Raw genomic sequence first — 13,407 nt, forward strand, 5'->3', positions numbered from 1 at the left:
TTGCTTTCATAGTCGTGTTTCCATTTCGATTTTGCAGCCGACATTTTCGCAAGCCGTTCAAACGTGCTTATGTTTGATACCAATTTGGTTGATTCCTTTGTAATGTTAATTGAACCAGTCATATCACCAAGTGTTAAGTTCGAGGAGTCCAGATGCTCTGTATGCGCTTTGTGATGATCTGGGCTATTTTGTCTTGAATTGAGAACGCTCTCCAAGGCATCGATGTCAGCTGTTTTCTCCGCCATCGGGAAGCTTCCGTTTACAAGTCTCGAAGGAGACAAGGCAGCTGAGGCTTCTAACAAAGCACTTTCAGATTCGTCTAGCGGAAACCGCAGTGAAGATGCACTTCGGTTCCGGTCAGACTTTTCATGGTTTGTTACCGTAACGGCACACAGAACAGTGCAATGGGACTCTTTTTTTACCGTCACTGCAGTTTGCATCGATGATGGCGGCAGCAGCTGCGAGGGTGGGCAGTTTCCTTCACAGGTTGTATGTGTGTGTGTGAGAGATCTTTGTTCATCTGGTTCACTTTGCTCAGACGCCAAGTTAGCAAGTTTAGCGAGCGCCCAATTGTTTATGCGTGTGATCACTAATGTTGAAAGGCGCTCGATGTTATCATTGTTTTGTGGGCTAGATCGCACGTCCCTCCCCCTCCCCACTTGCGCCCCCAATGACTCAGCTAGCAACTCTGCTAGTTGCGCAGCCGGTAATTGTTCTGCCTCACTGCTTGTAGATTGCGCAGCGAGAGCTTGGTTAGAGGCTTGCTTTGGGGTGTGAGTGGAGCACGGGTCAGGGAAACAGTTGGTGTTTGTTGTTTCCAAGGAGCCCATTGTTGGGATTTCCATTTGGAAGGGTTGAGAGCCATTATAGTTGGATTCGGAGGTTTGGGGCACCGATGTCAGGTCAAAGAGGGATGTCTCCAGGGTTTTACCCCAATTGATTTTGGTTTTTAAACGAGTCTGTGGACCAGAATCATGCATATCATGCATATCCACTCACCTCTCCACGTCCACGTCTGCAGACTGCAGACTGAACTCTGCCGAACTCCGCGCGCGCTCCGCGCTCTTCTGGAGTTTCTAAGGGTGCTTGGGCTTGATTTTCTTAAAGCCACACTAGCACCAATCTGGTAACTGGAACCGGGCACAGTAGCTGCAGCTCCTCTCTCCACCAGAGGTTTCTGCAGACTGAACTCTGCCAAACTCCTTCTCTGTGCCTTGAACTTTAGAAGGTGCCTCACAAGGCGCCCAGCTCCATGATTAAGCAAACACACGCATGGCCAGTTAGATATTTGGGTGGTGATTTAGAACACAAGCATCTCCCCGAAAGCATGTACACATATCTACCTGCTTAGATACTTGGACACATCCTTGATTCAGCGGACACGAGTAAACACCCCCTAGTTGACCCCCATCCCCAACTCCCATCCCTGGAAAAGGTTTCATTACCGCCCAAAAGTACTCCAACCAGGTGAATCAAGTCTAGCTGCTTAGACTGTGCGGGAGAGGTCCCCTGCAGTGATGCAAAACCACAAGCATCTTAGGCATGTTTTTCATCACTATAGACTCCTGATGGCCCAATCTATGGGCCTGGTTCACAAGGTGTTTTTCAATGGGTGCATCCCATTGAAAAGTGCTTTGTGAATCAAGCTCTATATGTCTTCTGATCTCTCGGAGATAAATCACTGGACAGCCTACTGATTGTCCACCCACAAGAATGGGCGGTGTTTCAGCATCTTGGACAGACTACTTGGCCACCCACCCACCGCCTTCTGCTCCACAGCCCCATCCTCCTGACCTGTGTGTGAGCGATGATTCGGATGACTTTGCAATACTTTTTCATTGCTGAAAAGTCCTTTTCCAGTTGTTTCTTGCCCTGCTCGTCCTGCCACTTCTTGCAGTACTTGGTGAAGGCTTTCTTCTTGCTCTTGTACCTGCAACATAGAACAGGCGACCTTACGGCACTGCACACATTGTACATTACCTCCAATCAATGACACCCCCTGCTTTTCAGTCTAACAGTCCGAAACAATACACATTTAGAAAGACGATTCTCTTTCCAACAGGAATTTCTGCATCGTGAGTTGCTCTGTATGTAACACTTGCATACTTGCTTTTTATGTGACTTGACTCATTGCAAAGTATGCAGTCGAGGGAGCTCACTCTCAGGGGACGATTCTGAGGTGCGTGCAAATGTGAGAAAGTGTTCCTCCATACCATATTCTGATGAAGAAAGAATGTGATGCAGCGACATGAATGCCTTGGCTTTTGCATGTGCCTGATTCATGGCTGACAACAGCCCTAGCAACCATAAGGAATACAAGGCAGTCACGTGGAGGGGATTCTCCTCCCAGCAGCACTGGTTTAGCAGGACAATAAAAGGAGTTAAAATACGACACCTCTGAGGCGTTGTTAAACTCTGCTGCACACTTTTCTCCTTTATAAACATGGCATTTCTTAGACTGCAGCACCACTTTTCTAGTTTAATGAAAGTTAAAGGAAACTTTCTTAAACTAGAAAAGTGGCAGTCTATTAAGAAATGCTCACTGGAGCACGTTTCCCCCACAGCGTGTGATTTTAGCAGCTTTTGCTGCTGGGAAGCACATCTCCGCTCCAATATTTCCACCCACCTCAGAATGATGGTGCTGGAAACTGGAAGGGAGAAGGTCGTATTTCCATACACTTTTTATCACAAGCTCAGAATCAGGCCCTCAGCCTTGTTCCTAAATGGCTTGTGTTCCTTCCTTTAAATTCTTTCCGCATAGTGCCAACCTTCTGTAATCTGGACACAGAAGCCTCTACCTGAAAGGGGCCCCTAGGTGGTCCCTCGTGCTATGGAAACAAGGCAATACCATACACGAAAAGATGCGCCAGACACGAGGTTCAAATTCCCAATGCTAGGGTTTATTGCAAGCAAAAATAATCCCAATTGGCCAATTCTGGTCTCACGCCCCGCGACGTGGGTTTCCTAGACCTCGAGGGACGCAAGAGAGCGAATTATGTACATCAGTTACATATATACAAAATGCATACCATACAATCAGCTATGTAATGTTTAACACCCTCCTTTATTAAGTTTCTTTGAACTCGGGATGACGATGGACATTTCCGACGGGTATGACAATTATGACACTTTCGATGTCTATTCTAGTAACAATGTGCAATTTAGAAAGTGCGGAGGCATCTTTTTAGTTGTTCAACAGAACACGGTGGTTCTGTTCTTGGAAGCAAACGGCACACGGGGGAAGAGCCACATTCCATGCTTTGCTATCTATGAGGTGCTAATCGTGTCCTGGGAGCTGACACGCTCTACAGGGTTTTGCGAAGGGGGGCCATAAGAAGAGCATGATTCAAGCCTTTAGCTGTTTTATTCTAACATAGTCTACCATCACACGAGACTGGCTGGCAGCTGTGAAGTGATTAAATGCCCTGCAGCACTCCCTCAAGGCTACAGAGAGGGAGCGTGGGCATTCCTTTCTGGGCTACTCATGAGGAGTTTTCAACAAACTCCTCAGTCCCGTGACCTTGCCCTTTCATATTCAGACAACAATGTTAACAGTTGAGCAGAGTAAGCAGAATCCGCAAGAATTGCAAGCTGCAAAGCAGTTTTAGACAGAAAGCAATGAGCAATGGTTAACAAGCAAAATGGCGATTCTTGCTACGTTTAAAATGACCGCTTGTTGGTCAAGCATAGCAGTCTATATTTCTATAATTCGGTGCATAAGACAGTTGACCTATGGCCATCAAGTTACGTCTGTCATTCAAATGAAGGGTATTCACTTTTCCAGATTGACATACCAGTTACCTTTCCGGAGTTATGACCTTGCATCGGTAGGGTAAACGGGGAGGCCACGTGGATGTCCGGAGGGTTGTATTTCAATAAGGCTCTAGTTTGTGTGTGCCTTATTTGTAGTCAATATTATTTGCGAATTCAGAGTATAAACAGTAATCGGAGGTCTACATTGATATCACGCACACCCTGAATGGAATTGCTTCTTTGCTGAATATTAGGAAATATTTCCTATATCGCTCTCTCGTCTAACGCATCGGTCCCGCTTCCACTCGGGAGTTGAGGAATTACCCCGTTGAGGGGAGAACCTGCCCAAGAACTCTAAGCCAGAGTTCCAGCAGAGATGTCAGGGCCCTGCACTGAGTCAGAAGCCTTAATGCTGGTACACCTGGATCATTACCCTGATCCAGTCGGAACAACTCGATTTCAGCAGATGAATCCCACTTTTCCTAAGCAAAGAGAAATCAGACGCAACCCATGGAAATCCACAGTGAAAAGAAAGCCCCCATGTTTGTCATGTCAGCCACCACTGCAGAAGGCTGCATTTGCGTGTGACTCACTGCACTTTGTGGTGAACGACATGGGAAACCAGGCAGATCCTCGGGTCCTGTGCTTTTCATTGCAGTTTGTGGTGACTCCCCGGGCCATCTTCGCCATGTGCCAAGATGTCGCTGTAGACAAGCGGCCGGGCTATGGGCTAGAAAGTGTATGTGGAGATCAGAATTATTATTGTTCTTTTATAACGTGCTTAATACCAGCGAGTGGTTCCTAAGCGCAGTTGCGCTGTGTTGTCTTGCTTCCAAGACAAACGCGTTGCCCCTGACCTATCCCCCTCACCAGATTGATCAAAATAAAGTTTGCCAGATAACACATTGCGTTTTGTAAAACGCATCCTAATATTCAGTGAGCAACACGTGAGCCACATGCAGCCAGTCCCCCTATGCCACTTTATGCACCAGTGTGAATGACCCCCCATTCTCTGCAACAATCACCATCCTAGTATGAAAAAGCACCCAAACAGCTGGTGGTGTGGAGTATTTTACTAGTGATTGCCACAATTGCAAGGGGCTTGTCCTCAACCTAGATTTGAATTCATTTAAAACATGAATGGATCAGAAATCGAAGGACATTTATTTATTCACCAATGGACTGCACTTCCAAAAAATGGAAAAAGATCAAGATAGAGAAAAAAGGAGAAAAAGGGAAAAGAAGAATTCATATTCATGTTCATATTTTAACAAGGCGCAAAACTTGTAAAAACTAGAAATAGTTAAACCAAGTCAATTAAAAAATAATAATAATAATAATCCCTGACTTAACTATAGCATTTGTCGAATCTTAGACATGAAGGAGAGTGACAACACTAATGGGCACCCATTTCTATGCAAAACCTACCTTAAACTAAATATTTTTGTAGTAACACCCGCAAGGTGAGCGAAGCTAACAACTGCAAACAACAGTGTTAAATGTTAAATGTTAAAGGTATTTGTACCGCGCACTGTCACCAACTGAGTTGGTTCCCAGGCGCTCTGGCGGATCTGCAAATGAGAAGGTGGGGTGGGTTAGTAGGTGAAGCGGGAGTAGGATAGTGAAAGGAGTGGTGTTCTGTACTGTTGGCAGCTTCAACTCGGTATACACCGAGTGCTGAGCTTCAGTGCGAGTATCGGATCAATGTCAGTCCTCGTGTGCTGTTGGTGTTGCTTATGTGTTGTTGTGGTAATGTGAGACAGTACGCCGAATGCCAAATAGCACGTTCCGTTGTGTACTGCCAGACATAAACAGTCTGCTTGACATACCTGAGATCACATTTCAAATCGACCGGCTGTACGGACTAGGCGGTCTAGTAGGGCTACAGATATAAAAACAAAAATGCACCAATGTCCTTGAACAAAATGAAACCTTCAGTACAACATTCCACTAGCTACTGATAACGCATAGTAGATGGAATGACCCCTTACCTCTATTGAGCTTTGCCTGTATGAGGCCCGGGTTCAATCCCCGGCATCTCCACTTGTTTCCCTTTTTCGTGCCTTGAAACACTTGTGTACAGGCGCGTTATAAATGCCACATCATATCATATCATTAGTTCTGAAAGTTGCATCCACACATTGCAACCATAGAGAGAAACATATACCCGGCAACCGTCTGGCATCTTGGAGTGGGTAATTACCTCACTGCAAGTCCTTGATAATGCTAATTAATGCCCAAATAATGCAATAGTGGCATACAATTGTAAATTAGCAAGGCGTCCTGCGTGACCAGTTGACTGGAATATGGTACAGTTTCCTGCCCAAGTTCATGCGCTCGCTCCCTACTAGGAACCCATCACTACACGTAGCCATGATCATAATGGAATTGGCTGGTGCGCACTTGAAACTGAAGATGAAAATATGCAAAGAGAAGATATAAACATGAAGCCTGGAATCAGTAACCGCGTCTGGGGCAGGTATGAAATTAATCAGAACCGTTTGTAAGGTAGATAGTGCTTAAAAACACCAACCAGGGTGCATGTTGATACCTTAAACAGCACCCTGACCATATTGAACTAATGGGTGAAGAAACTGCTAGTGCTAATTAAGCTTAACTGAATTAGCGAAAATCTCAAGGGTTGGACGGTTTTGCACATAAAGGGAGTACAACACACGTGGCACGCTTGTTCCCCATAATTGAAAGATACATGGGTCTAAACGCAGTCAATTTAAATGAAATAATATTATATTGCATGAAAGAGCAGCATCAACCATTACAGACCATTATAAAAACATGGCAAATTCATCATCCGTGTTTAGCCAATGGAGCACCGTTCTTACTTACAAATAAACCGGCATTCTAATTGCCTCAATAGCAATTTGCGATCCCCACCTCTTCGAGGCAATTTCACTTGCATTGAGCATCCAACGCATATCCCCTCCTTGTTCAATTGATGAGCAAGCTGCCAATGTAGAGCAAGGGGAAATTTCGCATCTTGACCTGAGGTGGTACTGAGGTGGTCTCTGATGCAGACTTTCAGCAGCCGTATAGCACTATCAATGTAGGAACCATTGCAAACACATTTGATGCATTAAATAACATATTTGGCGTTACAATGAATGAAGCTGATGATCTTGTGATTACCAATGTTGCCAAATTGTACCGAATCAATTTCCCACGCATATGTGCACATTGCACAATGTTTCTATTAATGTTTGTGTGATTTTCACCCAATTTACGGGTTACCCAGTAAATTGGGTTTCGATCAGTTGGAAGTTCAGAATTCAACAGATTGTTATCTTGTTTTTTTCTGTTTTGTTCCTCTTTTTTGTTTCTTTCAAAATTGTTTGTTACTGCCAGGAAAAATGATCCTAATGTGGAATCCCATTCACCTAGGACTAGTAATCTCGTCCTTGGCACTTAAGGGGTTACTGTTTGTGTGGTTTTCACCCAATTTACCGGTTACAATATTTGTGCATGCTATGTTTGCGGATTTAATTTTTCTGAAATACTTGTATATTCTCTACGGCAACGATATTATGTGTCTATGTTTGTCATGGTTATGTGTAATTGTGCAACCTATTGTTTGCTTCATCTGTGCAATGGGTTATACAACGGAATTCATCTATTTTTGTGCATTTTTCGATGATTTAACAATGCGCCTTTATGTTGTATTGTTCATACATTAATTGATTATAGCACAAACATGAGACTTTGAGGTTGAAAATCGTGTTGGCTTTTGTTCCGAGGAATAAAACCTACTAAGATGCGCCTTTTGTGTTTCCTCAGCACAATGTGATTGAGCCCTAATTGTGTTAATTGTTATGGAGGTCCCCTGGGGCGAGGGGGTTTTGTTTACACAATTACCTGCTGCTGTTCATTGTGCATCCTAATTCTTCAATATACACTTTGTTTTTCCTTCAGACGTGTGAGTTGTTTCAATTCTAATGACTGGCCCCATTTTGGTTATGTCCATTGAGTCAAACTGAACAGATCCAAGATGCAGATCCTGGTCCTAGGTCCTGAAACTCCCTTGAATGTGATGGACCCCCCACTCCAAACCGCAAAATTCTTTAGGGAATCTACCTCCATGAAAGTCCAGGACTCTGGGCGTAGGACATGGATTTGAACCTAAATCTACATAGGACCACTGGCCAAATCTACCGTTTTCAAATAAAATTTTTCCAGAAAGAGCCTTAATTTTATCTTCAAAGACAAAAACTGAATGGTGGTACTGCAGGTGCTCTGGTCAACTCCCGGCTACAGCACTGCACACTACTCAACGCTAGCCTACTAGCTTGCCAAATCAAGAGACTGCGGGTCAGGCAGAATGCAGCAGGGCGACTCAGCTTCTGTCTACAAAGTGCCAACTGTTGGTGGACCACCAGAAAAGTAACCACTAGTTGTCCATAAGGGTTACAATCACATTCAACATCTTGTGCTTCACAAATGTTTACAATGATGGCCTGTTTACATCCAGAACAAAATCTACCAACCCTCGTGCACTCGAAGATCAGAAGAGGCGTGCAGGTTCTTGGTCCCTAGGAGTTTCTGTCCTGCTAAATCTGGGGATAGGCTATTCCCAGTCATGGCGCCCACGTCTCGGGAAAACCTTTTCCCTGGACATTCACATAAGTTATCAGGTGCGTGTGGTGAATATATCGTAGTTTAGCACGTGTGGAAAATACATAATCCCATCTATTATGAGCGCAAAAATGGGAAAGTAGTAGCCCGGGTGGGACATGTGCACGCTGTGGTTTTTATAAATGGTCATTGGTTTTATTATCGCATGTTTATTTTTAACAAAATGTTATTACTTATTGAGATCAATGTAGATATTAATGCAATATTGTGTTTTTATGCAATACTGTGTTTTTATGTTTTGTATAGTAAAGTGTACTTTGATGGAGGCTTGTCTTCCGAATAAAGTCATAAAACGAAAAAAACATAATCCCAAAATACCAAAATTCCAGTGGTTGCCCAAAAAAGCCATGTCATGAGAAGAAATGAATGTTGCAAAATCAAATGAGTAAACCAGTGGCTCGAACTGTTGAATCGCTTGATGGGAAATTTAGTGTGGAAGAAGTGTGCTTGGGGGTCCGCTGAGGGAACACGTGAATGGCCAAAGGCTGGCATAGCTATCGGAAGCAGTGGTATGATGCCGGAGGGCAAAGGAAGCAGAATGTTGGATTGTTTTTGATTTCGTTGGTAGAACAGGAGTTGAAAAAACAATGAATGCCAACATGGAAAGGTGAATGTGGGACTCTGCACAGATGTGTAAGAAGGGGAGTGGGACATCGATGCTGGGGAAGGTCATAAAGATACTAACAGTGTGATGCTAGAAGCCATAGGTAGGAAAGAACCTAGGCCCTGCTGTGGATGGTTGTAGGTGAAGGCTATGGGCTCTCTGTTAAACAGGCTGCGTTTATGAGTAAATTTAATGGCAGGGGTAGCTAGACTGTGTCCTACTGATATTCGTCCTAATGCCCTTGAAGAAAGTCCCATCCAAGAGTAGGGATACAAATAGCCGAAGTGTCTACAAATTGCATGAGGTGAAGAAAGAATATCCCAGGATGGGAAGATAAGCGGCCCTTGACTTTTGCGTTGAGGTCAGGTGGAACAAAAGGGTTTCCCAGAATGCACCATTGCTTCACTGCTTTGATCCCCTTAATAAGCAGCGGTGAAGTACATCCTTTCACGCTCCACTTCCGTGACCTATTGATGCGCCCCATTTTGAGACATGCACTCATTTTCTTTTGGACATTTTTCTGGGCAATTACGTTGTTTACAACTTTACTACCATCTAGTAGTTCTCCTTGTTGCGCATGCTCTGCATTGAGTTATTTACTTAGTCACAGGCTTATCTTTTCAGCATGTTATTTGTTTTTGTAGCCGGTCTGTATTGGTATCTCCCTCTCTCACGTGCACCCTCCGCCTTCAGAAAGCTACTGTGAATATGCATCGTGTTGGTCATTGCATATTGAAACGTCCTTATTGCTGGATGTTGCATGCTGCCCTGCACTTTCTGTATCCCGTTGCCTTGGCGTCCAGACTGAGCAACCCTACACTAGCGAGCACTGGCACTACCAGTCCTGGCCAACTTTCCTCCCCATGAGAGCATGGTAGACCATCCCATTCGCCTTATCTGGAGGGCTGAAGTACCAACAAAAAAGAATTGGTTATGGTCATTCTTGGACCTCATTGACTATTATCCCAAGTTGGTTTCCAATGTTGCACATACAACTGTGGTTATGCTGTGGCTAATGAAAATATGTATTATATTTGAGTGGTGTCAGGAGTCCCACTGGACGTTTTATGACTTAAAACATGATGTTAATGGAGTCCTTGTATATGTTTTATTAGAAGGGTGAAACTCTTCTATCCAGTGCCAACCCATCTGTCCTCCTTGCGCTCCTTTCAACCCGTTTGCTCTACAGTCAAAGACTTACTCTCAATCAACTGCCATTATATCTCTCAGCTCTCTCTCGCTCTCTCTCTCTCTCTCTCTCTCTCTCTCTCTCACCCCTCTCTCTCTCTCTCACTCTCTCTCTCACTCTCACTCTCTCTCTCACTCTCTCTCTCTCTCCCTTCCCCTCTTTCTCTCTCTCTCTTCCCCTCGCTCTCTCTCTCTCTCTCCCTCTCTCTCTCCCCTCCTCTCTCTCTCTCTCTCTCTCTCTCTCTCTCTCTCTCTCTCTCTCTCTCTCTCTCTCTCCCTTCCCCTCGCTCTCTCTCTCTCCCTCTCTCTCTCTCTCTCTCTCTCTCTCTCTCTATCTCTCTCTCTCTATCTCTCTCTCTCTCTCTCTCCCTCCTCCCCCTCTCTCTCTTGGACTCTTCCCAGCCTATTTCAAATCTGTCCTACCCCTATTGAAGAAACCCCCCACACCGAAACGTCCCGGCAAACTATTGCCCAGTTTCTCTCCTTTCCCGGTATATAAAGGTCCTTCTGTGGTGGTCTTCAACTGGTTCACTAAGTACCTTGTGGATAATGGCCTTGGAGATGAACTTCAATATGGCTTTCGCAGAAAACACTCCACTTAGACTGCACGCATGCATGTCGACAACTTTTTCTCTGATGCCCACCACTCCAAACTCTCTCCTCTATTTATCCTTTTGAACCTTTCTACCGTCTTCGACACTGCTGACCAGATCTCTCTCATTCTCACTCTCCAGTACCGGTTGTAGGTCAAAGGATCGAATCAAAAGGATCTAAATACAATAGGGTCGAATCAAAAGGACCTAAAACAAAAGGGTCGAATATTTTGTTTTTTTTTTTGCCCCCCCCCCAATTCCCCTGTTTTTGCTGTGAAAATCCCTTTTTTTTCCTATACAGAAACAAAAAAAAAATATACATTTTAAAAAAAAATTCAACCCTTTTGTTTTAGGTCCTATTGACTCGACCCTATTGCATTCTTTTTGCATTCGATCCTTTGACCGGACACCTCCAGTACCTAGGTTTTGCAAATCTGCTCTTGCCTGGATGGCCTCCTATCTGGAAGACTGACCCTTTAAAAACTCTTGGAACTCGAAAACCTCAGACCACGCCCCTCTCGCTTTCGGTGTCTTGCTCCCACCCCCTCGGACCAGTCCTTGGATCCCTGCTCTTCACCCTGTACCCCTGTCCTAAGAAGACGTACCTCTTCCTTAGACTTCCACTATCACCTCTTTGCTCATGACACTCAAATCTTTTTCTCCTTTACCGCCTTCACCCCACACATCTCAGAACAGATTACCAATGGTCTCAAAGCAATACGTCACTGGAAGGCTCTCTGCTGCCTGATGCAGAACTCTTCAAAAAATGGAAGTCATCTTTCTTCCGGCATTCAATATAATCCACTCCCTACCCTCTTGTATCTCCTTCTCGCCGGACGTTCTTGGTCCATCACCCAAAAGCATGCAGCATTGGGGACTTCTTTGATACCGACCTGCGACTGCGACAGTTCATCAGATCCACTGCCTCTGCTGCTTTTATTAACCTTCTGAACATTTGGACACTTCTTTAGTTTCTTACTCAACACTCTAATCTCCACCTATGCGCTCAGCAAACTTGACTACTGCTTGAGCCTACTCCTTGGCCTTTTTCTCTACTCCTTCAACCCTCTAGACCTAGTCCTTAACTTTGCTACCTACACTCTCGAAAACCTCCCCAGATCCTAACCAACTTCTACCTGCCAACAACATGCTGATTGGCTCTCTATGCAAAACCGCTCTTTTCAACTTCCGTTTCCTCGTGTAGAAAACTATCAACGGCCTTGCTCCTCAGTACCTGTCTAACTGTATCTCAGTTTACTCCACCTCTTCAATAAACTTCACTGTCCAATGACCCGCCCCCCCCAGAGTCTTTTCTAACTTCCGCTCTTTCTCCCTACTTCCCCTGCTCCCACTACACCCCTCTGCCCATCACAATCAAAGCCAGCTCAACAGTGGGTCTCTTCAAAGCTTTGCTTAAACAGCACTTACTTACCAAAAAGGAAGCTCCCTCTCCCCCCATCCCCATCTTCCCTACCTGACCCCACCACTCTCTGCATTGGCGCTTAATAATGTCATTTTGTGTTTATTCAGTACTCATCTTCAGTTTGAAGCTCTTGCCCCTAAATTATTGTTACCTTTGTAAGTCAACTCTTTCGTGTGTGTGCGCGTGCGTGCGTGCGTGCGTGCGTGCGTGCGTGTGTGTAATTTTTGGCCAGGCAGGGCAGAATTCAACCAGTTTTTTTTAATTATGGGGGGGTCTCCCATGTCACCCTTCCCTACTCTTAAACCCTGTACCCCCACACCACTGCTTCCCTAACCGCACAACATATATGCATATGGAATTGGTAGATTTGATCCAAAATGTCACCTCCAAAATGAAGACTTTCAAAAGAAAACCTTTGAATGACGTGATGCCGTTTTGTCTCCGGTCTATGTCCCACTTTTCTTTGTATCCTCAGAAACTGGCTCACCACTTGTTTTCCTCTTTGTGCTATTGTACAGGCACCCTTGCGAGGAGTGCCTCTGCCATCTATAAATGTGTTATTGTAAGTCATTTCTGATGGATAAGGACATTCCTGCTCTTCAAATAAAAACAAATATACACCTACCATTGAAGATCGTGAACGCGGTTTAGGAGATGTGTTGGCAAGCATTCAGAATGAACATGCGCTTCCCAGTGGAATGCTGAGGAAGGGTTCAGCTCCGTCTTTATTGAAAGAGAACCATTGCCAGACCATGGGGCATCACAACTTTCATACATGATTTGTACAAATAAACGTATGCTGTCAGAAGGGGCCAGGCACCTTTAGTTCATGTATTAACCACTTAAGGAAAGGGCTCTGAGCCTCTGACTCTGAGAATGACAGGGCGGATCATGGATGATGAGTATGTAGGACAATAGAGAACCTTTAACCACATCTTTACTTGGTTTTGCCAGGGTTGGTTTTATTGCGTCAGGGCTGTCCACCTGAGCAAGCGCTGTTGCCCGATGCGCGTGGTGTTTTCTGCAATAATTCAGCCATTTGCTATTGATAATCGGGGCAACAGGCATATTACAGACTTTTTAAATGAATAGACTTTGTTCCAATGTTGCATTTTTATATGTGAGTTTGTACATTCACTTGTCACTTTTTTGAGTTAGTGCAATGTTGCGTATCTTGCACTTGGGATTCTCAAGCGGAT

General features: G+C 44.6%; 1 protein-coding gene across 1 annotated transcript in view; it reads right to left on the bottom strand.

Moving 5' to 3' along the window:
• Positions 1–13,407, bottom strand: part of RPL3L (ribosomal protein L3 like) — a 320,999-nt gene that overhangs the window by 167,340 nt on the left and 140,252 nt on the right. The window contains exon 4 of the mRNA XM_069647298.1: positions 1,795–1,930. Within this exon, the coding sequence (XP_069503399.1) occupies positions 1,795–1,930 (136 nt within the window). The remainder of the gene's footprint in view (positions 1–1,794; positions 1,931–13,407) is intronic.

The sequence above is a fragment of the Ambystoma mexicanum genome, chromosome 2q (genome assembly GCF_040938575.1).
Source record: "Ambystoma mexicanum isolate Mex_15411 chromosome 2q, UKY_AmexF1_1, whole genome shotgun sequence".
In the NCBI taxonomy this organism is placed as follows: domain Eukaryota; kingdom Metazoa; phylum Chordata; class Amphibia; order Caudata; family Ambystomatidae; genus Ambystoma; species Ambystoma mexicanum.